The 27,462-nt window shown below is 38.1% G+C and overlaps 1 protein-coding gene across 2 annotated transcripts in view; it reads right to left on the minus strand.

Moving 5' to 3' along the window:
* Positions 1 to 27,462, minus strand: part of LOC136866425 (PAX3- and PAX7-binding protein 1) — a 337,700-nt gene that overhangs the window by 227,890 nt on the left and 82,348 nt on the right. For both annotated transcript variants that reach the window (XM_067143350.2, XM_067143349.2), the window contains one exon: positions 13,455 to 13,554. In XM_067143350.2, the coding sequence (XP_066999451.2) occupies positions 13,455 to 13,554 (100 nt within the window). The remainder of the gene's footprint in view (positions 1 to 13,454; positions 13,555 to 27,462) is intronic.

Consider the following 27,462-nt stretch of genomic DNA (forward strand, 5'->3'; position numbering starts at 1 on the left):
GACTTTTCACATTATAAATTGAACATTTCTCCTCTTAATCCCGTCTGACCATGCGAACCATTTTAACTGTCAAATTCCTTTCAAATAAACAACCAACAAACCAACTTTAGAGACAATTTTTTTTACAAAAAAGACGACAACTCAAATGATTAGAGAATTTTATTTTTTACTTACTTCAGTTTTAGCTGGTACCAAATTTATCCAAAAATTAAAATAACATTGCACTAGTCTGAACTAAACAAACATGTCCTTGCTCCTTTGCTTCTTGTCAATGACCTTACGAGGCGAGCTGCTACTTGTCGCTATGCTGCCGGTTACGTAATGCAGGGGAAGGAGGCACAGTGGGTAATTTCTTGCATCCAGCCGGCCAAAAATAATATTTTCAACCCTTGTCTTTGGTGCACATTTTCTGTGAGTCGTGTTTATAAGACTCTTGGGTACAGTAATTAAGTATTGAGAAGTCGCGCTGTCTGTCTAATCTCACTGAAGGGGGTCATATTCTGGCAAGGCGAGCGCGCAGTTATTATTATGTGAGGGCTCAGTAAAGACGTCAGAACTAAATATTTCTTTAGCTTGCAATGTGATTATATTAGATGAAGGTATGTATTTTTATATACTAGGTAGCATTTTCTGAAAATTACTATATTGTTGTCCGAAATATGCACTTAACATTCAGGTACACGGTGTCCAAGCGCTAGCTAATTATACAAATTTGAACTGACTTTCAAATTGGATTGACTTTGATTTCCGCAATGAAAGTATTTTGGATGAGTTATCTATACTTTAATGAATAGAAAACTGTGACTTTTTGCTGCGACCAGGTGCGACCATGAGAGTAATTAATTTTTTTCAGAAGCCATATTATACTCTGTAACCCGGAGGTCGGTTTTCGAGCTGTTGAAGAACAGCAGTTAATATAAGCGGAACGATGTTATTGCGAATGTTGTAATTGAAGATTTAGGCATTGAGGATTGTTCTGAGGATACATCCAAGTTAATAAGGAAATCTGTCAGTATTGTGTGTGCTAAAATTCGATCACGCTGGATAAAATATAGTAGAAAAAGGGACAAATTGCTGAAGTACAATGAAAGTTGGTTCGAGCAGAGAATGAGCCTTGCAGAAGGACGTCAATCACAACAATGTCAGGATGAGCCTGCCATTAGCCTACTACAGCTCATTCCATGTTAAGAAAACAGTATTGCTCTTATGACAACAGGGTTGCCATATTGAATGGCTCCACTCAATGCCATCACGGGAAAACGGCGGCACAAATTTGTGAAATTCAGTATGTAGGTTCAAGACAAAAGGCTGAAGAAGCTAAGCTACAAATTACTTTTAAGAACTGAAGGGGACGTGGAGTTTACGGGGGCCACTTTTGGTTCGTACAGAATCAGAGGTAAACTACGGCACATAAGAAACCTCAGCACTGAAATATAAGACAAATTGCGAGAGAAAATAGACAAATAATTTTATGGACTAGAGGGGCGGGTGATGTATTTGATTGCATTTAATAAATTTATCCAGACAAAATCTAGAAAACAGACGCAGTAAATAAATACTGCAGATGACTACAAAAGATCACAGTATTAATGTTAAAGAAATAAATCACACACGTAGGCTTATCGCATAACTCTCATTCAACACATTTACGCACTGATTTAAAGCCTAAATACACACACAATAAATAAGTACTGTAGATGACTTCACTACAGAAGGTCAGGGAGGAAACGCGTCTATTGGTTGATATCCGAAGCAAAGTGCTGGCAATAAAAATGATGGAAACCGCTAGAAGATTCTTCAGAGAGGCTTCCACTTCTGCGGATATTATTGGAGTAGATATAAATTTAGTAAACCATCTATGTGCCATCGTAGAAACTCTTTCGTGTGGGTATGCCATTGATAAAATGACATTTGGCATGAACGCAAAGGAAACTATACAATTGTACTTACAAAAATACAAATCGTACTACATGCCTGTAACTTTTCACAAATTCTTGGATCATGGCACTGTATTATACCTATTGGCCACCTCTCTGAGGAAGCCCAAGAGACCAGGAATAAAGATAATAGGAAACTTTCCAGAAAGACACAAATACTGACTTTTTCCATGGGCTGCTTATACCATCGGACCCTTATAGTACCAGCTTAGGAAAATCAAGGAGGAGGAAGTTGATTCCGCTTTCACGAGAAGTGCTCTACTTACTGTCTGAGCCTCCTGTATCTGGTTCTGCCGAAGGAGATAATGAAAGTGACAATAGCGATTCTGATGTAACTGCATCTAATGAATAAACTGTTTGGCAATTATATGTATTCCTGTATCTGTTTTTAAACATTCTAAACAGCATGTCCCACTATTAACATCTATTTAATTTCTTAAAGCTATAATAAAAATTGATTAAAATTACAAACATTACTCATTCTATTCCTGGCGTAGTAATTTGTTCTTTGTACTTGATTGACTACACACTTAATTATCTCCAATAATAGCAGTTGTCGGACTGGTTTGAAACAAAGAGAGGAGTACAGCAGGGCAGCTCATTGTCACCACTTCTATTTATTATTGTAATGGATGTAGTAATGAAATTTATTAAAAGGAAAGAACATGGAGATATCAAAGCCTTCACATTTGCAGATGATGTTGCGATCTGGAGTGACTCAGAAGATGAATTGGGAGAGAGAATACAAAGCTGGAATGAGGAGTTTAAGAAATATGGTTTAAACATCAGCAAGACCAAGACAGTGGTGATGAAAGTGTATGGGGAAGGAGCAGAACCAATAGTCATGTTAAATGAAGCTCAACTGGACAGGGTTCCAGTTTTCAAATACTTGGGTAGCGTTATATCAAATGACAACCTAGCAAAACATGAGGTGAACAATCGAATCAATAAGGCAACACAATTCTACCACCAGGTAAGACACCTGCTGTGGGATGAGCAAATACCCATGAAAACAAAAATGACATTGTACAAGTCCTATTATACACCAATTCTTACATACAGTCTCGAAACCACAACACTGACCAATAGAGATAATTCCAAACTTCAGGCAGCTGAAATGAAATTCCTACGCACTATGATCCAGAAAACCAGGAAAGACAAGATTAGGAATGAGAAAATTAGAGAAGAAGTAGGAATAGACAATTCTCTCCTAAATAAGATTCAGATATCAAGACTGAAGTGGTTTGGTCACATGAAGAGGATGCCAGTAAACAGAACTGCAAGGAAGGAATTTGACAGAAAGGTAGAAGGAAGACGACCCGTGGGAAGGCCACGAAGGAAATGGATAGATTTAGTTAAGAGCGATGTAATGCTGAGAGGTCATGATTGGGACAAGTTGGTGGAGGAAGAATGGTACAAGGACAGGATGAGATGGATGAGGCTCATATACTACACCCAGGAAACTGGAGATGGTTTAGGATGATGATGATGATGAATAGCAGTTACGTACTAAGTTTTATGTAAATCGGTTCATTAGTTTCCGAGATACGATTTTTGGCCGGCTAGATTCCTGAAATTACGCACTGTGGAAGGGGGAGCGTGTCAACGACCGGAACTATTTCTTCTGCTCTCTCTTTCTCTCCTTCTTCCTTATGTGATTGTACGCTAATCTGTGCATCGCATTTTCTTCATTCAGCAGTTCATTTCAGTTATTCTCATTATTGCTTCTCTGGTCAATATATACACTTATTCTCTAGTGTCCATTAATTTTCCTTTCGTTGTCGTGTGCAGTATTTCCATATCTTTATCTATTTCCAGAAAATTATGATTGTACTCTTCCATGTGTTCACCCATTGCTGAGAACCTTTTGTGTCTTACTGAATTCATGTGCTCCCTGTATCTCGTCTCCAAACTCCTACCTGATTGTCCTATATACAGTATAACCCTGATTTTGCGTGACCTCGATTTAATGTAAACCCGCATTTAACGGAAGAAATTTCCAGTCTCAAAAATTATTCCGTAAGAGCAATTAAATTTTATACTCGATTTAACATAATTCACGATAGGGCAAAACCCGCATTTAGCGTAAAGGAAAGGTTAATATTCTCAAATATTTATTCTATTACTTTTGGTTATGGGACATTAAGAACCTATGAAAATGATGTCATAAGCTTGCTAAAAATGATTCAAGGCACAAGAGGAATTTAAAGCGCGAGCACTTAGAACTAAAGTGAAATGTCAGACTCAGATGAACATCCGACTGCGGCCGCTGTAGCAGAAGAGAACTCCTGTTTTAATGACAAACCTTCGAAAATTCCTATATTAATCTGTGCAATATCCTTCGGTTACAATGAGAAGCCTTCTTACTGATTCATCTGTTATTATGGGCAAATTCAGGCGTATTAGTTTTTATTCATTATCAATATTCATACACTGTAGCAAATACAGTATTTGCCTACGATATGCAATCGATCATCTTCTGTATCGATTCCTCGCTACGCGCGAGTGAGTTAATCTTGAGCGAGCCTGAGGTCTCCTCACGACGACTCATGTAAACAAACATTGTGATAATATGTTTTCGCAATAAGTGCAATGCGAGCAGTTATTAACTCTTAAGAAATAAAGGCTGAAGGAAATTACTGCTTAATTCTAATAGGCCTACTATTACTGAAATAAAATAAGAATGTGATACTCCTCCTCCTCAAAATACAGTGGTGTGCTCAACTAATTTCAGAGGTTAGGTTATGTATTTTTGCGCCTTGTTAAATTTCATAAAGACTGTTCCCGTGTAAATTATTCTAGAGGGAGCTTGAAATATGTTTTTATAATACACGCACAGTAAACCTAGGTTAGGTGACACTGTTTGAAGTAAGAACATGGAAACGTTTGCCACAAGCCTCTGGAGTGATACGATTACAATTTTCCAGAATGAAACTGAATATGCGTGTTCTGACTATTAGAATTAGAAAATACGTGCTAATGAGTAAGTCGCTGCTTGGAAAACACCACGAAAATGTTTAAACAAACCGATTGGTGTTTCATACTGATTTTAATGTGTTTTTGTGCGAGTCTGGCATCATTCCTGACTTTTATGGAAAATGATGAATAATGTTATAAGAACAACCAAAGCGGTTTTGCATTCACTGACAAAAATCTGTCAAAATGAAGCACAAACTGTAACAACAGTACAGTGTGTAGGGTAGATATCTCCTTGTTTTACTGCTGTCACTGTGTAAAAAATGTATGATGGTACAATTTATGTTAATACAGGCAAGGTCAAGCAAGGTCAGGTCAGGTCAGGTACAGCCTGCTACCGTATGCGACAGTAGACGGTACTATCTGCGACTGTCTGGCCGAGGGTTGGGTGGCTGTTACCAAACCTGACAAACTAAGGGAGAAACAATGGCTACGGGCAGAGGAGTTCACTCTTAGGGGGCTTGTTGAAGCCACTGTGTAGGAAATAACACATAAATTCAACTGGAAGCTGCTGCCTTGCAGATGTGGCAGGGGACTGCTAAAGGCTAAGGGTGATAACACTGACAGAAATTCTTCCCTAACGTTAGGGCTAGCAAGTCAGTCGGAGAGTAACTGCAATCGCTTTCAACACTTATATGAGCCTCAGATGCAAACAAAGAACTCGGAGTAGACAACAGCATCCGCAGACCCACGCCAGGTATGATAACTTACAACCTGATGACAGGCCAAGCCTTGCGATTGTGCAACAACCCCGGAGAGAAGACAACACACTCGAATAGGAACAATCAATGTACTGAGGTTGACTGGGAACTGTGAGGAGTTACTGGATATCATGGAGAGAAGGAAAATATCAATCCTAGGACTGAGCGAAACTAAATGGAAAGGTAAAGGGAAGAAAGAGTTGAGGAAAAACTATACCCTCTACTGGAATGGTAACAACAGAGAGATGAGAAATGGAGTAGGACTGATTTGTCTAAAGAGTTAGTTGGTATTACAGAGATCTAGTACATCAATGAGAGGATAATAAAGGCAACAGTTCACCTTGGGAAAGAGAAGCTGACACTGGCGCAAGTGTATGCCCCTCAGATGGGTTGCAATCAAGATGAAAAGAACAAGTTTCTCAAAGACCTAGAAGAGATCATCAGTGAAGAGAGAGCAATCATCAACGGGGACTTCAATGCACAGCTCGGGACAGACAGGAAGTGCTATGAGAAGGTGATGGGAACACATGGCTATGGGAGAAGGAATTCGGAAGGCGAACATCTCCTAGACTTCTGCGTAAGAAACTGTTTGGTAGTAAAAAACAATTGGTTCAATAAAAGAGTCAGTCATAAGATTACCTGTTACAGCCGGGATGGAAATAGCAAGACGGTCATTGACTATGTCATTACAGATAAAGAAAAAAGTAGATTTGTGACTGATGTCAAGGTGATTCCAAGTGAGAGCCTCAATAGCGGTTATTAGTAGCAGATCTGAAAGACATTAATGTACCAAAGATAACAACCAAGAAATTACCTAAAATTAAGGTGTGGGAAATGCAACTTATTAGAAAAAGAACAGACTATCAGGACCGTATAAGAGGGCAACTGCCTACGGAAGAAGTGCAGAGTGGTGAGGTAGAGTGGACAAGATTTAAAAACACCTTGATGAAAGAAGCAATAGAGGTTTGCAGGAAGACAAGTGCGAGAGTAAGGGAAAAAGAGACACCCTGGTGGAATGAGAGAGTAAGATCCTCAATAAAGGAAAGGAACATGGCACAAAAAGAACAAGATAGAGAGAAATCCAAGCCAGAACCGGTAAGAAACGAGGGGAAGATCAGAGACCTCGATCAAGTTTACCAGGACAAGAAATCGAGAGTTAAAAGTGTAGTAGAAGAGGAGAAGATAAAAATGCTGAGAGAAATTTACTCAAAAACTGAAGGAAGACAGCAGTTGAAACCATCAAAGCAATTGAGGATCCTAATGGAAACCTGGCCAGGAAAGAAGAGGACATCAGAGAGGTTCTGTGGAATCATTTTGATCACCTATTGAACAGACAGAAGCAGATCAGAAAACAAAAGAACCAGCTGTTGAAACCTGCACAGAGGTACCTCCAATTACATGGGCAGAAACAGAATCAGCCCTTAAGAAGATGCTGCAAGGGAAATCCCCAGGAATCGATGAAGTCAGCATGGACATGATTAAAGCAGCAGGAGTCCAGGGTTTACAGTGGCTACACAGTACTCAATGCAGTTTAAAGATGGCAAGATACCTACTGACTGGAGCAAGGGTGTCATTATCACCCTGTTTAAGAATGGAAATTGCCGAAAATCCTCCAACTACCAGGGAATAACACTCCTTTCTCATGGGCTTAAGATCCTAGAGAAAATCTTAGAGACAGATTGCGAGTCATTTTGGAGCCACAGTCTGAAGAGGAACAGTATGGCTCCAGGCCTAACAAGTCCACATCAAACCTAATCTTCAGTGTCCGTTTGTTAATGGGAAAAAAATTGAGTAAAAAGGCAAAGATCTATTTATGGTTTTCCTTGACATTCAGAAGGCATATGACAGAATTGCAAGAGAGAAGATATGGGAATGCCTGAGAAAAAGGAATGTGCCAGAGTGACTGGTGAGGAATGGTCAGATGTTGTATGAGAAATGTACCAGCTGTGTGCGATTGGGTAACGGACATTCATCCAGGTTCAAGACCAAAAGTGGAGTCCAGCAAGGCAGTGCACTATCCCCATTATTGTTTATCACCATCATGGATGACATAATGAAGAACATCAAGAAAACCTCTGGTGAACTAAATGCAATGGCCTTTGCTGATGATGTTATGATCTGGAGAGAAACTGAGGAACAATAACAGTTGAGACTCAATGTATGGAAGGTTAAGTTCTAGGAGTTCAGCGAACTCAAAACAGTAGTGATGGCAATAAACAGAGAGGGACGACCAGCGAATATCATGCTAGGATACCATCCACTAGAAAGTGTGGAAAGCCTTACATACCTCGGCAGTGTAATATATCGAGATACACTAGCCACAAAGGAGGTGGCAAATAAAGTGCAGAAGAACTCTCACTTTTACCAGCAAGTACGAACACTCCTCTGGCATCCAAAAGCACCAATAAAATCAAAGCTGGTGATGTTCAATCAGTACTTCATACCAATCTTAACCTATGGTAAAAAAAACCTGCACCCTCACTAGGAAAAACTCATCAAGGTTGCAGGCATCCGAGTTGAAGTTACTTAGGTCCACAATTCAAAAAATCCTAACTGGACAAGTTGAGGAATGATGTGGTTAGGAAGGAAGTTGGGATTGTTACATCAAGGTTAGATCGGATCAGCATGTCCAGACTGAGGTGGTTTAGACATGTAATGAGGATGGAGGCAACAAGGACAGCATATGTTAACTTGGAGTGACATGCGGCAGGGAAACGGATGGTGGGAAGACCAAAAACCCACTGGATGGAGATCGTAAAGATGGACATTGCAGATCGGGGAAGGACACTGCAGGATGTCATTAACAACAGAACACATCTCAATAAGACAGAATGGAAGAGGCTCGCCAACAGTACCTGGGAACCTGGAACTGTAAAATGATGATGATCTCTGGAAACTGTTTTCTTTCTACTGAAACCTCTATTAAAGGTAAACCCCCATTTAAGGTTAAAAAAATGAGATCTCTGTAAAAATGTTAAATAGGGGATCTACCGTATTTCTTTCCACAACTTTGACACTTGATGCAATATACTCCTAATTTACTGAACCTACTGGCCCTATTAACCTTATGTGAATTGAATAAAATTCTCTTATTATTGTTGTTTGTCTTAAACGTAATGTCAATGCCCTTTTTGCTAAAAATCTTTTTTATTCTGTACGAGTGTTTGTTGTGGAATGTTATTACCGCTACATTCTTTCTTTTCTTTTTCCAAAGTTGATCTCTGTTTATTTATTAACTTGCTCTTTATTTTACTTGTTGTTGCTTGTTTTTAAAAGGGCCTAATTTCGAATGTCATCGGCCGTTCTTTATTTTATCTACGTATCTCTTTGAATATCCATTTCTATTCGCAATCTTATATATAGTATTCATCTCTTTTTCAAAAGCTTGTCTTTTTAAGAGGAATTTAAGGGCCCTACTGATAATACTGTAAAATGTTGCCTTCTTCTACTGCCCTGGATGGTTGGAGTCCTTCCTAACAATAGTGCTAGTGGTAGTTTCTTTTCTAAAAACCTGGTACTCTAATTCCCCACCATTTCTCATTATTTTGACGTCTAAGTAGTTCAGCGATCCTCCTTCCTCTGACTGCATTGTAAATTTGATATCTTTGTCTATTTTGTTCACCCTTCTTAATACTTCTACCAGACCCATTTCTTTTTCATCTATAATAATGAAAATGTTGTCCATATCTCTTACCAATTTGGTTAATCCTTTAATTTTCTAAATTATTTTATTTGATTCCAAATAGTCCATGTAAATATTCGCCAGAATACCCGACCCCCCTCCTGTTTGTAAATTTTGTTGTTAAGTCCGAAATAATCGGTCTCTAATGTGTATGCTAACAACTTGATAAATTCATCAATCTCAATTTTACTTAAACCGTTATGTTCTGTTAAATTCCTTCTAACAATATTTATTGTTCTAGAGATGGGGATGTTGGAATACGTCTTTAATATCAAGACTATGAATTGTATAATTTTCCTTCATTTCATTATACCTTGTTCTGTTACAGTAATCGCTTGTATTACTGATTATTGCATACATTGTGAATTTAAAATGCTTTCTTAAGAATACCTGTATAAATTTAGCTAACCCATACATCGGATCATCTGAGTTGTCGCCTTTTTCATAAAAAAAAGTCTCTAAAGTTAGTTTGTTGGTTGTTGATTTTAAAGGAATTTGACAGTTAAAATCGCTCGCAAGGTCGGATGGGATTAAGAGGAGAAATTTCCGATTTATGTCAAAGTTCAGAAATATAGCAGTAAGTTAATTGACAATCATTGGAATAAATAAGACAATTGAATTACAGATTAGAAATTTAAATATAATGTTTTCTTTTTCAGGATTTAAGGAAAGGAGAAATTTCAAGAAAAGGGCAGAAAATATTTTAAAGTCAACATACAGTGACTAAATAGGTTTTATTTGTTTTATAATTTGACAATTATCCTATTTTAAAGTGTTTCTTAAATGACATAGTACGTGTAAATTTAGACACAAAGAAACATTTTACTGCATTTCTTTTTTAGGTGTAAATAAGGACTTAAGTTCCAAGAGCAGAGTAGATTTTAAATTTTAATATATAGTGATTAATTTAACAGATTATTCATTTTATGATAGAAATTGTTCTTCTTCTTCTTCTTCTTCTTTTATGACCACATAGGATCACTTTAGTCAGTCCGTCGTTCAGGTCTCTTTGAAGGGATTGTTCGGGCTTTGCGGTCCTCCCAGTACTTCTTCAGACGCTCCGATCTTCGTGCCCTTTCCTCAGTTGAAAATGTGCGTGTTGTTGGTTTGTTTTGTGTAAGGGTAAAGCGGAGGTTTGTATTCTTGAGTTTTGTATTCAATTTTATCTTATTTTTGGTGTCTTCTGTTGTAAGGCCTATTTCCTTCAGATCCTCTCTTACTTCTCTGATCCATTTACATCCTGTTGTGGTATTTTTTGAGACGAGATTGTGTTGTACTAGTTGTTTCAGAAGTCTTGAGTCCTGCATCCTCATGATATGTCCAAAGAATCCCAGTCTCCTCTTATGCATAGTATCTGTAATGGGTTCTAGCTCTTTGTACACGACTTTGTTAGGTATTAACCGCCACTGTCCATCTTTCTGATATTTTTTGTTGATACAGGTTCTTCCAATCCTCCTTTCAATTTTCTGAAGTCTGTCAGTCTTTGATTGTTTATTCAGGTAAAAGAGTGTTTCTGCTGCATATGTAGCTTCCGGTTTTATAACTGTGTTGTAGTGTTTTATTTTTGTATTTATTGATAGACATTTCTTTTTGTAGATATCCCATGTTAATTTTTGTGCTTTAGCTAATCTATTTGTTCTTACTTGGATTGAGATTTTTTCATTTAAGTTATGTGTTATTACTTCTCCAAGATATTTAAACTGAGTTACTATTTTGATTTTATTACCATTTATGGTGACTTCTTTTAGCTGTGTTGGTTTTTGGGGCATAATTTCTGTTTTTTCAAATGATATTTTGAGGCCAATTTTATTTGCAATGTTTTGAAGTTCTGATATCTGGGTTTTTGCTTCTTTTATGTCCACTGCTAGTAATGCTAAATCGTCAGCAAAACCCAGGCAATTTGTTTTGATTTTTCGGCCAATCTTTATTTTGGGGGGACATTTTCTAAACCATTCCCTCATTACCATTTCTAGAGCACAGTTAAATAATAGTGGTGAGAGCCCATCTCCCTGCCGTAGTCCAGTTTTAATTTCAAATGTCTCTGATGTTTCACCCCTAAACTTCACTTTTGACTTGGTATTGGTGAGAGTCAATTTTATCATGTTTATTAATTTGGGGTGTAGTCCAAGGTGTCTTAAAATTTTAAACAGAGATTCTCTATGGATGCAATCATAAGCTTTCTTGAAATCTACAAATGTTATCACCATATCTCTGTTTCTTCTCCTGTTATAGTCCATTATCAACTTAAGACTCATGATCTGATCAGGACAGCTCCTCCAGGGTCTGAAACCTCCTTGATATTCTCCTAGTTCTTTCTCAAGTTGTAAACTTATCCTATTAAGGATGATTATTGAAAATATTTTGTATGTTATATCTAGGAGAGAGATTCCCCTGTAGTTATTAGGGTCGGTTTTGTCCCCTTTTTTGTGCAGAGGATGAATGAGGGCTGTTGTCCAGTGTTCTGGTAGTTCTTCTTTAATCCAGATAGAGACAAGTTGTTGATGGAGGGCAACTTTTGCTGAGTTTCCTGCATATTTCCAGATTTCCGCAAAGGTCTGATCTTCTCCTGGCGCTTTGTAGTTTTTTAATTTATTCAGAGCCTGGTAGACTTCCTTTATTGTGGGGGGATTGATGTTTTCTGGTGATGTTTTTATCGGGGTATTGGTGTCCAAATGAAGGAGTTCTGTAGGTTCCTCACAATTTAAAAGCTTGTTGAAATGTTTAGCCAGAATTTCTGCATTGTCTTTATTGTTATGGGCCAGCTTACCATCTTCATCCTTCATCAGTAGGGTCGGGGGTTCATATTTTTGGAGCTGCTTTCTGAAGGTTTTGTAGTAGTCCCTTGATTTAGTTTTACTGAACTGTTCTTCAATTAACTGCAGGGTGTCCTTATGATGTTGTCTTTTTATTCTTCTTAAGACTTGGATAGTTTCTTTTCTCTGTTTTACTAGCTTTTGATAGGATATTTCTGTCTTTTGGGACTGATGTAATAGCCATGCCTGATGTCTTTTCTCCACTGTTTCATCACATTCACTGTTCCACCATTGGTGTTTTTTACATGGTTTAATTGGAGCTAGGTCTTCTGCAATTTGTTTAAGGTTGTGTACTAAGTCTTCAAGTTTGTCTGTGATTTTTATTTTTTCAGTTGCTTTCTGGTAATTTTTGTTGTTGATTAGCTGGGTAGGATCTATTTTTCTTTTAGTTTTAAGGGCTTGCTTTTGTTGTCTCCTCTGGGGAGTGAGTTTAATTTTAATTTTAACTACGTAGTGATCTGAACCTGTGTCTATTCCTCGGAGGACTTTGACGTTATAGATCTCTTTGTGGTGGTATTTGTCCATGCAGACGTGGTCCAGTTGCCATTCTCCTTTAGTGTAGTCAGGGTGTTTCCATGTTTTGAGTTTTTGAGGTTTCCTCTTAAAACATGTAGATTTTGAGATTAAATTATGGTTTCTACACAGGTCAACTAGTCTCTCTCCATTTTTATTTGTTTTCTTGTGTGCTGGCCATTTTCCGATGATGTCACGGTATTTTCTTTCTCTGCCTAGTTGAGCGTTGAAGTCGCCTATTAATAATTTTATATGGTGTTTGGGGATGTTATCTATGGTCTGGTCCAATAGGTCCCAAAATTCTCCTGTTTCCTCCTGGTCTTTTGAGGAGTTGTTTTTATCATTAGTGGGAGCATGGGCATTTATTATAGTATAGATTTTATTAGATGCCTTTAAGGTGAGCGTTGAGAGTTTTTACTAAATTAAATAGTAAGTACGTAAACAGTTGAGACACAAATAAATATTTAAACAATTTCAAAATTTATATGTAATTGTTCTGTTGATAACTGTATTTGTACAAATGTATTGAGTCCAAAGATTTAGACTGATGTTTTGGCACTGCTGAAGAAGAGAGCAGTTTGCTCTCGAAACATGTACGGTAATTAAGTATAATAAAATGTAAAGCAATGACAAGGCAGAAAAGTGATTTATAGAAATCTAATATAAGTCAATACAGAACGCAAATAAACGACAATGAAACTAATATTTTTCTAGTAATCCTGAAATGGAGACCTTTCTTTTGATGTATAACACACAGGCGTTAGTGTTGCGGTATTCTCACAATATTGTGTTACATGTTCAATTTATATATAGACAATACTACTGCACTTACTTTTTTGTTTCAACAGGGACATAATCTCCACCCATTTCCCGTGCTAACTGTCTCCTTTTTCTTGCAGCATGTATCATAGCTGCATCAGGAATACGACCACCTAAAAATAAACACCACATTTTAAAAGATTAATATCACTCAAATGTATTCTTTGGTAAAGACATTAAAGAGCAAGCACTCTTGAAGTTCTAAGTGACTATTGCCCCACGATCCCCAGTTTTTTGTGAAATCCAAAAAATACAGGGACATGTGTACAGTTTAGTATGAGAGAGAGAGAGAGAGAGAGAGAGAGAGAGAGAGAGAGAGAGAGTGGGTTTTTTTTTTTTTTAACGTGTAATATATTGTGAACTGCATGTACATTATAAGACATGGTCTGGAAGAATAGCAGGCTTCAGAGCCTGAGTCACACCATGGAAATAAAAGCATAAATAATAATAATTTTTGATTTTGGCACTTTTACCTCACTTGAGAGACAGAGACAGAATCCACAAAGGATACCTGCTCTAGAACAACAGGTACTGTACAGTAACAGCATCAAACTGATAGTAATGTTTTGTAATAAACAGATCAGATGTAAAGCTTTTCAGGCGTTTGCTCTATTAACCAGCGTTTCGTCTTAGGTCTGACACTAGACTCATCAGAGTGGGATGTGTCAGACCCTACCCACTGACGCTGGAATGTATGCAGGTGCACTTATCAGAAGCCCTTTTAAGAGGCACAGTCTGATAACTGCAAACGGGAGATAAAACTCCACAATGGAATTATTGACCGCCTAGCAATTCCGAATGGAAATTCTAAGTTCCCATGGAGGTAATTAGATATTTTTCCACCAATAGAGCATGTCAAAAAACAGATCAGATGTAAGGCTTTTCAGGTGTTTGCTCTATTAACCAGCGTTTTGTCTTAGGTCTGACACTAGACTCATAAGAGTGGGATGTGTCAGACGCTACTCACAGTATTTATAGGATAAAATGAGCTTATATATACAGACACAGACACATTTCTACCAAACTTAGGAGCAAGAATTACACTGTCTTCTTTAACCATCTCGTGCATGAGGACCTCATGCATTTTTATTCATTATTTATTAGTTATTACAGAAGAAGCACACTGTAGCGAATACGGCATAAAATGAGAACCTATTTATAACGAGTTTTTTCTGCCCCTTGAAAATTCCTATATTAAACTGTGTATTATCCTTTAGTTACAGAGAGAACTGTATCACTGATGTATCCATTACTACGAGCGATTAAGAGTGCGCTATTTTTTCCATTGTCAATATTTATGCACACAAGCGATTAAAATGAATGCGATCGATCATTTTTGGTATAGTTTTATCACTATATGCACTAGCAAGCTCTTTCATCGACATCTGAGGGTGATGTCATGGTCTATTAGTAATACCCATCGACTGCTGCCCTGCAAATAAAATTTTAAATGAAAGAGAAAATTTTCTTGTAATAAATGCATAAATGGTGTGGCCGATAGCAGTTGTTAACTTATTAGAAATAAAGGCTGAAGTAAATGATAGCTTAATTTGAATGCCATATACTGAAATTAAGAATATGATACACCTCAAGATATGGCAGAGTGCATCACATTTCAGAGGTTAGTTTATATTTTCTTGCGTCTGATTAAATTTTGCAGAGGCTATTCCCACATAAATTTGTAGCAAGAAGGTTATCATTTCTCTACTGGCGCTGTTTTCATGATACATATACAGTAAAGTTAGGTGACACTGTTCGAATAGGAAAACTGAAAAGTTTACAGCAGAATTCGATCAATCATCTTCGGTATTGTTTCCTCGCTATGTACGGTAGCAAGCTCTCTTGTCAACATTCAAAGGTGATGTTGGAGTCGATTAGTAACACCTGTCGACTAGGGTTGGGCACTATGTCCCTGTTTCGGCACACTGCACCGGTGCAGTTGTGATCTGCTGTTCCGGAACACCGAGTGTCAATCGTTCCGAAACATACCCAAGCTAGACCGAGACAGTGACTCACTATCCCGTCAGAAGTGCCACTGTGCACTGCCCTTCCCCTTCACCCACTAGCTGCCTGTCGATACCGACAGTGTGCACGTTCTGGAGTGCTCGGTGTACCGTGTTCCGTCATATCCTCTTTGTTCTGTGAGTTCCGTTGCACCGGCCACTGGCCTTCGGTATATGCGAATAACTTCATGTGTTCTGTTTTGTTTTCAACTGTTCTATAAGAGTGTTTTCATTGACGCCTAGTAATATATACTGTACAAAAGACTGTAAACTTTGCATAATGTCGCACCGGAGTCCTGCTTGGAACTTTTTTACTAAAATAAAACCGGACAGAGTGATATGCAGTTTATGTTCTTCTGTTTTGTCTGCAAAGGGATCTTCAACCGGCACAATGACGAGACATTTCAAACTTAAACATCCACAACAGACATTTATCAAAATAGGTTTGTATCGGTGCATCATGACTCAGAAGATGAAAAGGCAACAACTGAAGCTTCAAGTTCTGTGCCTGATACATCTGCTCAAGTAATAACTGGACAAACCTATCTTCCTGTGTCACTAATGGAAGCTGTTTCATCATCATCTACCACCAACACTACTACTACATGTACAACCTATCATACACTCGTGTTAAACACTAAGCAGAGAGAAGGTACAAAGATTGAAACGAAATAGAATACAAACCTATTCGTCCAGGCCTATGTCAACAACTAACAAAGAGAAACTTGACTAACAGTTGTTGAAACGGATTGCAAATGATTTTTTATGCTTGACGATGCCAAAATATAAATATTATATGCCAGAAAAATGAATCTTAACGAGACTCATTATACAGGATGAACCGAAATTCGCACACTCGGGCATCGCAGCGCGACTCTTCAAATGCCAGTAATGAAGAAATGTCTCTCACAAAAGTTCATCCTGCGAGTATGAAGGTTATGTCAAGGGTTTTTAGCAGCGCGTAAACCGTAATTCTGAGGACAATGGGATTATTTTCACTTGAAAGAGCGATGTTTTTTGACCTTGGAACATGCATGCGCAACCCTTCCTAGCGGTAGTTTCTCCACAGCGAGGGAAGAAAGCACAGGCAGTGTTGAGTCAGACACGGTGCAAGATGGACCTGTTGCGCCGCAATTTTCGAGCAATGATTTTTTTTTTTTATGGTTATAAAAAGAAATTAAGTGCCAAAGAATGCCATTCTTCTTTGCTGCGCATTTTTGGTGAGGCTGCGCCTTCTAGAGCCACAGTTGGAAATTGGTTTCGCGAGTTTTCAAGGGGTCGGCAGTCAATTGAAGATAAACCTCGTCCCAGTTGCCCAGCAACAGCTGTGACTCAAGAAAACATTGATGCTGCAAGGGAAATGATCAAAGCAGATCCACATCTTACATTTTGTGACACTGAAGGGACCTTAAATATTGGGTCAAGAGCAGCGCAGACCATTGCTCACGATCATTTAGGCCTTAAAAAGACATGTGCCCATTGGGTGCCACATTCCCTGACAGAAAACCAAAAGGAGGAGAAAGTGGACTGGTGTCATTTCATGCTAGAAAAATTCAATGGAGGCAGTCCGAAGACACCTACAATATCGTCACAGGTGATGAAACATGGGTCTACCATTATGACCCTGAAACGAAGAGACAGTCTTGTGTGTGGTGCTTTCCAGGGGAGGAACGACCCACAAAAGTTCCACGAAGTCGAAACTCCGGAAAGAAGATGGTGACAACTTTTTTTTTTTTTTTTTAATGGGGCATTTAACTTCTGTGGCCTTGGACACACGTTGTACAGTCAATGCTGAACGGTATGTGAATGACTGTCTTCCCAAAGTCCTCGCCACTTAGAGGTCACAGTACCCAAAGTCCAAGAGTGGGTACCTTCTGCTGCATCACGACAATGCATCTGCACACAGGGCTGCTAGAACAATGGACTTTTTGGAAAGGGGAAAAGTGCGAGTGTTACCTCATCCCCCCTATTCACCTGACCTGGCCCCATGTGACTTCTTTCTGTTCCCTAAGACCAACGAAAAAATACGTGGGCAGTGGTTTTCGTCAGATGAAGAGGCAATTGCAGCGTACGAGAGAGCACTAAGCGACATCCCGAAAGAAGCTTGGACTGAAACGTTTTCTAAGTGGTTTCAGAGAATGGAAAAATGTATACGTGCTAATGGAGAGTATTTTGAAAAGTTGTGATTGTTGTTTCGCAAATAAAAAAATTTTCTCACACTCTGCTAAAATCTTCCGGCATAACCCTCGTATGACCGGCAGAAAAAGTACGTTGAGGAGTGGCAGTCTGGCAACACTGTAACATGTAGGGTAACTACCTCTGTCAGCACATGTTAGTCGTGCTGTACAGTTGGTGCAGTGGATAGAGTTTTGGGTGAGCACGCACGAGGTCGAGGGGTCGATCCTGGGTTGAGGTGTATGTTTTTTATTTCGTAAATGTAGTCCTGGTGGTATGGTATCTGGCATCTTAATCGTCAACAACGATTGCAGCGGGTCCTCTAGATACCATTTGCACTTACATACTACGATCCTAGAAATGGACGAACAATCTTTTTTTCACTGGTCAGCTTTGAAAGACGCCCTTTCCACGTCGTGGGCGTGAATTTATTCGCTGTTGACGATTAAGATGCCAGATACCATACCACCTGTACTACATTTACGAAATAAAAAACATACACCTCAACCCAGGATCGACCCCTCGACCTTCTGCATGTTAACCCAAAACTCTATCCACTGCACCAACTGTACAGCACGACTAATATGTGCTTACAGAGGTAGTTACCCTACATGTGGCTACAGTGTTGCCGGATTGCCAGTCTTCAATGTCCTTTTTCTGCCGGATATGCTCACAGGACGAACGTTTGTGAGAAACATTTTTTTATTGCTGGCATGTGAGGAGTCACACTGCGACACCCGAGTGCGCGAATTTCGGTTCACCCTGTAGTTCAAGTTTCATTATGATACAGGTTCTCCACCAATCAGAGTTCAGATTTTCATGATGATACAACTGTTTGACCAATTTGGTTAGGATAGCATCGCACCTGCGCTCAACGCACTAGCTTCACGCTTGTTTCAAAAATCAAACATTCAATGTTTTAAATCTCAATTTTGGTCCGTATTGAAAATTTACAGTTCAACAACAATAAAGGTGTTTTAATTTAATCCACCTATTCAATACTTTTATTTTCACTTATAGTGGTTACATAAATAGACTCATAATTAAATGGGACATGTTTCGCCCTCAATTAAGGGCATCTTCAGCCTAAAAACAATCATCAAGAGTACAACTAATATTAAAAGTGGAAGCTAAAAGTTTAGCCAGTTATTAAAATTCGGGACATAAAAATGTGAAAAATGATACAATATATAAAGATGCTAATGGAAACACTGTCAATGATTAAACCATAAACTTGTCGGAGACTAAAACATCTTCCATTAAAATTCCAATTAAAACAGTTCATTTAAAATGTTAGTGGAAAACCAAAGTGGTAATAATATAAAGCCAACGACATGAGGGCGTGAACACAAGCATAAACATGATTGTCATAAATACAATATGTCCAAAGCCGCTGATGTAATTCGTCAGCATGAAGTGAGACAGAAGCATCAGTTGAAAAATTGTTGAATCTTGTAGCACAATCAAGCCTGGAAGAAATAAAACGAATGAGAGAGAAGGAAAAACGTATTGTCAAATTCTTTAAAAGGAGCCCATAATCCTTGGAGAAACTTCACAGCACTCAAAAATAGAGGGGCTATCCTATTCTGACTCTAAAGCAGGACTGTCCAACACGGTGGAACTCGACATACGAGATGTTGAATAGAGTAATTCAGACCAAGGAACTATTTCAAAGTACTCTAGCAATAATGAACAATAGTTATGTGGAAGTTTTAAACAATGAAGACTGGCACATAATTGAGAAATCAGTTTTAATTCTACGATGCTCCGATGAAATGACGAGGAAAGTCAGCAGTGAAAAGCACGTTACCCTTCCAAAGATTCGATTGATGAGTAGGAACCTTCGAACTCATTACCAATAGCTGCGAGAGATGGAATATGAGAGTCCAGTCATTTCTCGACTCCTTGCCAAGATATGTGAAGAAGTGACAAGTAAAATTTGCAACAAGTACCACAATATAAATATATTGTGGGAAGCAACACTTTTAGACCCAAGATTTATGACGTATGGTTTTATGAAGGATGAAAGCAAACTTAAAGAAATAACAGAAATACTTATTAATGATGCTGCTACCATTATTGGCACTGCACACCAACAGACAGTTGTTAACACATGAAGTTGAACACAGGTTGGGTCTACAGTGTCATCTTTGAGCATATTATGGAAGAACTTTGATGCAGAAGTTGAAGAACTCATTCAAGCGCTAACTGTTAATCCAAAAGCAGCAAGAATCATACAGATGGACAAGTATTTAAATATGCCTCTTCTGCATAGGCTAGAGAATCCTCTTCATTGGTGGAATGACAACAATGATACCTTGCCAACCCTCTACAATTTAACGAAAAATCAGATAAAATGACAATTCACTATAGCTAGTCAATTTTTCTCTGTTATGAATTCTTCCTATAATGGACTTCCACTGTACTTTTATGCTCAGTAGTATAAGTACACAAGGAAAGACAGAGTGAGAAATGAAGATGTTAGGAAGGAAGTTTGGATACAAAAGCTAAATGAGAGAGCTGAAAAGAATAAACTAAGGTGGTTTGGACATGTAAAGAGGATGGAGGAGAATAGAATTCCAAGACAGATGCTGGAGGCAAAGTGCGAGGGCAAGAGAGAAAGAGGAAGACCTAGAACAATGTGGATTGAATCAGTGAAGAGCGGCATAAGACGACAAAATTTAGACTGGGACAAGATCGTGGAAGAGGAACGGCGGAAGGAAAGAGGAAGATGGAGAAGTGCCATGAATACCCCGACTAGGGTTGGGCAGACCGGAACATTCAGTTGTTCCGCAACATAAGGAGCTTGAGGCGGAGTGTTTCGGTACAGAGTGCCGAGACACGGGACACAGGACTGTAACTGCGTCGTAGAGAGAACTTCGAGAGGCAACATGACGTGCTCCGCGTCAGCTGGAATATGCCTGTACCGAACGTGCTGAGTCAAGGCCGCACTAGATAGATTCTTGGCTGTGTCTGACTGTCGATACTGGCTGTGTGCCGCCCTGTGTTGGAGTGTAAAAAATTTTCATCCAGTTATATCTTTAATTCCAAAGCGATGACCTATATTTTTCTTGGGCTTAAAAAGTTTCCTTAAAGTCCAAATTAATTTTTAACGTCAATCCCCGAGAAAGTATTGAGGGAAATTTTCGAGATATTAAAGAAAGTAAATGGAAGTTGAGAGGGAAGGAATTCGAAGTGCAGAGAGCATAACAGCACGAAAGTACAACAATGTTTTCATCCAGTTATATTTCTAATTCCAAAGTGATGACCTATATTTTTCTTGGGCTTAAAAGTTTCCTTAAAGTCCAAATTAATTTTTAACGTCAATCCCCGAGAAAGTGTTGAGGGAAATTTTCGAAATATTAAAGAAGGTGTTAAATGGAAGTTGAGAGGGAAGGAATTCGAAATGCAAAGAGCATAACATCACGAAAATAATTAAAACGTACGAAAGACGGTAAACTTTGCATAATGTCGCATTGGAGTCCTGTTCAGGACTTTTCTACTAGAAGAAAACCGGACAGAGTGAAATGCAATTTATGTTCTATTTTGTCTGCAAAGAGACCTTCAACCAGCACAATGACAAGACATTTCAAACTTTAACATCCCACAGTTTTTATTTTCGTGTTCCGCTTGTATATTGTGTACGTGAGTAAAGCACTGACGAATGTTTCTTCAACTGTGCGAGTATACTTTTAATTGGTGAAAATAACATTGTGACATCCTGAAAAGAAAATTTAGACATAATTTTTGGGTGAGTATTTTATTCAGAGTTCCGACTGCTTTCTCACGTGCTGTGAAGTTTTATCCTGGCCCTAATTACTCACAATACAGGCCAATACATTCAACTGGTGAAAATATTCTTGAATTAGTTACTTTTAAACACCTGCACTGTCATTGTAACCGTGTTATGTGTATTTCATATTGACCGTAAAAATCTAAACCTAAAAGCAGCCTTTAAATGTGATTATTGGGCGCGAATTTCAGTGTTCTGACTGTTCGTTCATGTTGTGCTAAGGACCAACTGATGAGCCCAACTTAGCACATGAGGGCGAAACGCAGGCAACCAAGAATGAGTTAGCTGGAAAATTTATAATGTCCAATAATGGACCATTATATTGGTATTATAAATTTACTCATTCAGGACAAATATTTCATGTTCCCTATGGGAGTCAACACCATATCCTCTTGGCGAGTGTCGTTAGAATGCCTTGCTTTTGTGCTGGATGGTGGTGAGAATCTGCATGAAGATAGCGATTTGTGTGGGTAGGCTTACGATAGACGGTATGTCCTAAGGATAAAATAAGATACAATGTTAGGTTCAATGGTCCACCCAATCAATACACCTCACTTTACAAGTGAAAACTATTTCATATAAAAACATATTAAACATACCCTGGAACATGTTTCGTCTCATTTGAGACTTCATCAGCCATAACGTCTCGTACTCATTGCTGCTATCTAGTAATTGAAAAAAAATGGAAGAACCTAAGTCCCTTCAGAACTATTTGAGAATACACTAAAGATAAAATACACACACTATTTACACAAAATTGTCCTCACTTCTTGCAAGAAAATTGTTTTCTATCTTCAATACTAACATTTGGAACATTTCTTGAAACATGACATGCCAGCCATGATGTTCCATAATTGTTGCTGCCTAGCAATTTAAAAGTGGACAGGCCCATGTCCTTTATGTACTGTTGAGAATAACTGAAGACAAAATATATACACACTATTTACAATAAAATAGTTCAACACTTCTTGCAAAAAATCTTCATTTTATTGTAAATAATGTGTGTGTATTTTGTGTTTAGTTATTCTCAACAGTTCATACAGGACATGGGTTCATCCATTTTTAAATTACTACACGGCAACAATTACGGGACATTATGGCTGGCATGTCATGTTTTAGCACTGAAGATAGAATTTTTCGCAAGAAGTGAGGTCAATTTTGTGTACATAATGTGTATATTTTATCTTTAGTGCATTCTCAAATAGTTCTTAAAGGACATGGGTTCTTCCATTTTTTTCAATTACTAGAGCAACAATGAGCCTTGTAATCTACTACGAGATGTTATGGCTGATGAACTCTTAAATGAAACAAAACATGTTCCAGGGTATGTTTAATATTTTTTATATTATTATTATTATTATTATTATTATTATTATTATTATTATTATTATTATTATTATTATTATTATTATTATTATTATTATTATTATTATTATTATTTACATTTTATGGCCTTCATTGCTATAGCCAATTTTATACAAAGAATTTTTCAGTTTCCTGTCAGCCCAGTACTTCTTCATTCTCTCTGATCTTATCCTTCTTTCTTCATCGGAAATCACCCTTCCTATTGTCTGTTTATTTTTTTATGTTTATTTTTTTATATTAAATAGTTTTCACTTGTAAAGTGAGGTGTATTGATTGGGTGGACCATTGAACCTAACATTGTTTCTTATTTTAAACTGTATCCATACGGATCTATATGATGAAGTTTGTAAATTGTACTAATGTCTTAAGGAACCGTCTGGTTCTTTCTTACTAGAACATCCAAGACAGGAAGGCATCCATCCGACCCCATCTTCATAGTAAATTTAATTGAAGGATGTTGCTGATTTAGGTGGTTTAGAAATAGATGAAGTTTCTCAGGACCTTCTGTTCAGACTACAAATGTATCATCAACATACCTCCACCATATCATAGGTTTGACGGGCACCGAAGCAATAGCCTCCTCCTCAAAATACTCCATAAAGAAATTAGCCACTACGGGCGAAAGTGGACTTCCCATAGCCACTCCGTCCATCTGTTCATAAAAGTTCCCACCCCACAAGAAATAGCTGGAAGTCATGAAGTTGTAAAATAACTTAGCAATGTCCTCAGGGACAGGCGTTCAATGAGAGATATGACCAAGTCAATCGGCACTTTAGTGAACAAGGACTCCACATCGAAACTCACCAAAAGTGCATTAGGTTGAAGGGTTATGGTTGACAGCTTGTTGACTAAATACCGAGAGTCACTGACGTATGATTCAGTATGTCCTATGTGTGGCTGAAGCAATTTGCTCAGATATTTAGTCAGAGCATACGTAGGAGAACCTATCACACTAACAATAGGTCTGAGGGGAACATCTTCTTTATGAATCTTAGGAAGTCCATACAATCTAGGTGGCACTGCGTCCCCCGGGGACAGACGTTTAGCCTCCTCTTTTGGAACTGAAGATTGCCATAAGAGCTTCACGGTGGTGTTGGACACACAAGTGGTAGGGTCATGTGAGCTCAGTCTGTAAACAGGCTCTGACAATAAATGGTCAGTTCAGTATCATCTCTAAGTTCCTTCGGAGCTCTCCTCTCGCCTCTTGTTAAATTGGGCGTGGGTACAACAGCAGACCTTATGAGTCTCACACACTTCTGTCTTAACTCCTCAGCCTCATCCATAGGAAATTTGTGGATGGCAACCTCAACGGAAGTAATTAACTCCTCGGTGGGAATTTTAGAGAGAGCGACAGCGAAATCAAGGCCTCTAGCTAGAACTGCTGTTTGTTTCTCGTCTAAGGATTTCTTGGAAAGACTGACGAGTTTTACTAGCATCCGTGCGAGAGACCGCTTGTTTCTGAGCTAGTCGGAGGAACTTAGATTTTTGTCTGAATGATACCTGGTTGAATTTGCGTTCAGCCTGTATAGCAGTAATGCAATCAAAAGGAACCACAATTCCTGCGAGAGTGTGTTGCTTAACAGCAGGTGTAAAGGTAACAACTCTTGTCTAAATTCAAACCTCATAGTTTGAGAAGCCTTTCTCGTGGACAGTCGAGATTTTCTTCTGAAGACACAGAGCAAAATTCTCTGTCAAACATAAAGAATTTCACCTTATTTTCTTGACACGGCATAAGCCCAAAAGCCTATTTCATGTCTGTATTTAGTAAGTTTATGGAAACATATCCTGATTGTATAATTGATGACATCGTAAAACTAACATCCTAATTTACCGGTGTGTCTGTTTCAGGTATTTACATTGCACGAAAAGAATTATCCACTACCAGTTGTGTTACTGTCCGAGTAAGAAGAAACTGCGTGTGAGAAGTGTTTCAGACGTGGCGTGTGACGGATTTGTAAGTAATTTAGGAGAGGATTATGGTGATGCAAGAGACAACGAATCTTCCGATCTACACGGAATTCAGCCTCTTGCAAGTTCAGATTAATGAAATACCTGTCACGTAAGTAGGCCTCCTTGTTAATTTTCAATATATATATTTTATAGCAGTGATAATATATTTTTATCACCTCAAACATGTACAAGGAAAGCAGCTATATTCGTAAATTTCATATTTGCGTAAAGACCATGTGGAACTCGTGGTGCAATATGAATGTTTGTTTATGCCTACGTTACTTTTTTCGATGGAAGGAATTTTAGTTCATTGAATTTTTTTCAAAATGATCCTAAAACTAGGGTGTGGGGATTATTTGCATAAAAACAGTATTTCAGGATTCATTAATGAACAAACAGAGTCTACAAGTGACTATTTACAGACCAAAGAAGTATTGTCAGCATTATGTAAAGACAGTTGGACATAAGGATAATGTCTACGTGGAGGAGGTGACTAATACTAGCGAAGTACTAAAATTTACCTATGCATAATAATTTACAAAAATATACAAAAGCTGAAAGGTAAAATAATAATAATAATAATAATAATAATAATAATAATAATAATAATAATAATAATAATAATAATAATAATAATAATAATAATTAAAAACAGCTGAAATTGATAAGGTTTTTGGAGATATACTAAAGGCAATGGATTGGGATATGGTACCATATATGATGTAATCAACTCTGGATATAGTGAAAATGGTTATAATGAATATTTGGTTATAGTGAACCAAAACATCTGATCCCGATTCACATACAATACTAAAAATTTTGCTTATAGTGAACTACCACTTCAGTAATAGTGAATACAAAAATTAAAAATTTCAAGAAAAGAATGTTATACAGTATGTTGCATTCTAAAATAATGCCCTGCTTTTTGCATAAACTTGGTCTACAGATGAAAACATTCTCATCTTTCTTCTTTTGCTAAAATATAGAACAGATGGAGCTGCAGGAAGCACCTTATTAATCTTGTAACAAAATACAACCTCTGGGTGGGAAAAGGCGAACATACTCTGTCCTCTGTGTTATAAATTCTGCCCATGTCGCTGCATTTACCATACTGGACCCATCTGGGCCACTATGTAGAGAAGAAGGAGAGCTGCTCAATGAACGTGTCTCCTTTATCCTTGTAATTTGTTGTCTGGAATGAATGGTCAGCATCGTGCTCTTCGATTTGGAGGGCACCAGGTTTGATTCCTGGCTGGGTCGGAGATTTTAACCTTAAATGATTAATTCCCTTGGCTCGGGGACATGGTATTTGTACTGTTCCCAACATCCCAACAAAAACTGTTGCAGTATTGTCCAGACACATGGGGAGGAAAGAGAGGTTTTGGAATGAAACTAGACTACGACAGGGAAGTGTGCTGTAATCACTGTTATTCATTATGGAATGAAAACTGGCATGGAAAGAGTAAGATAATGATGCTGACTAGAGGCAAAAGAGAAGGGAAAGGAATTATAAAAGCAAAAGGGAAAAAAAAAACACCTGAAATTGCGGAGACCATTAAGTACTTGGGAAGCAAACTGATTCGGGATATACGGCTGGACATAGAGACCAGTAAAAGGACTGAACAGGGAAATTCATTCTACCAGAGTGTGAAAAACTTGGTATGGAGGAAGGAGTTACCAATGAAGTGTAAAGAGGAGACTTATAAGATGTACTACTGTCCAATAATGACATATGCAGCAGAGATCTGTACACTGACAAAAAGACGGGGGAATAAAATCTAGGCCAATGAAATGAAATTTTTTTAAAGTATGATATTAAAGGCAAGGAAAGACAGAGTAAGAAATGAGGACATTAGGTAGGAAATCGGAATGAAAAACTTTATGACAGAATGGAGAGGGATAAACTTAAATGGCTTGAACAAGTTAAGAGGATGGAAGAGGGAAGGATGCCAAAGCGGATGATTGAGATCATGACGGAAGGAAGGAAAGCAAGAGGGAGACCCATGCTAAGGTGGATGAAAACGATCAAGAATAGTATAAATAGAAGAAACGTGGATTGGAACACAGTTAAGAAGGAACAATGGTGTTTAGTTAGAGGAAGATGAAAAGGTACCAGAAATATCCCAAACCAGCGGGAGCTGGACGAAGAAAATGGATGATGATGATTATGAGATTGTGGGAGACTTTTGATAAAGATGAGGACTTCTGGCTAGTGTTATGAAACTGTTGCTAACTCTGATCTGGAAAGACTTAGGAGTAAGGAGATAAGCTGCTTGACTAAGTGGCATGTTCTGAGCTCTCAGTGGAGAGATGGTGTGGAATAACATTAGAAGACAAATAAGCTTGAGTGGAGTTTTTAAAATTAGGAAAGATTGTAATATGAAGATAAGGCTGGAATTCAAGAGGATAAATTGAGCCAAACATTTGTTCATGGGAAGAGGAATTAAAGGTTGGAATAATTTACCGAGAGAAATGTTCAATAAATTTCCAACTTCCTTGAAAACATTCAAGAAAAGACTAGGTAAACAGTTGATGTGGAATTTGACATCTGGGCAACAGCCTTGAATACAGAATACTGATTGATTACCCTAACCTGCAAATTCAAACTTTCCGATCATTGCATGAAGTTTCCACAGTGATCTTTTACATTTTCGGCATGCTGATTCCAGAACTGAAGTCAGTTTTCCCCTATCACATCAGGTTTTTGTGCAAATTCAAAATGAAAGTTTGATAAA

The sequence above is a fragment of the Anabrus simplex genome, chromosome 3 (assembly GCF_040414725.1).
Source record: "Anabrus simplex isolate iqAnaSimp1 chromosome 3, ASM4041472v1, whole genome shotgun sequence".
NCBI classification, from domain to species: domain Eukaryota; kingdom Metazoa; phylum Arthropoda; class Insecta; order Orthoptera; family Tettigoniidae; genus Anabrus; species Anabrus simplex.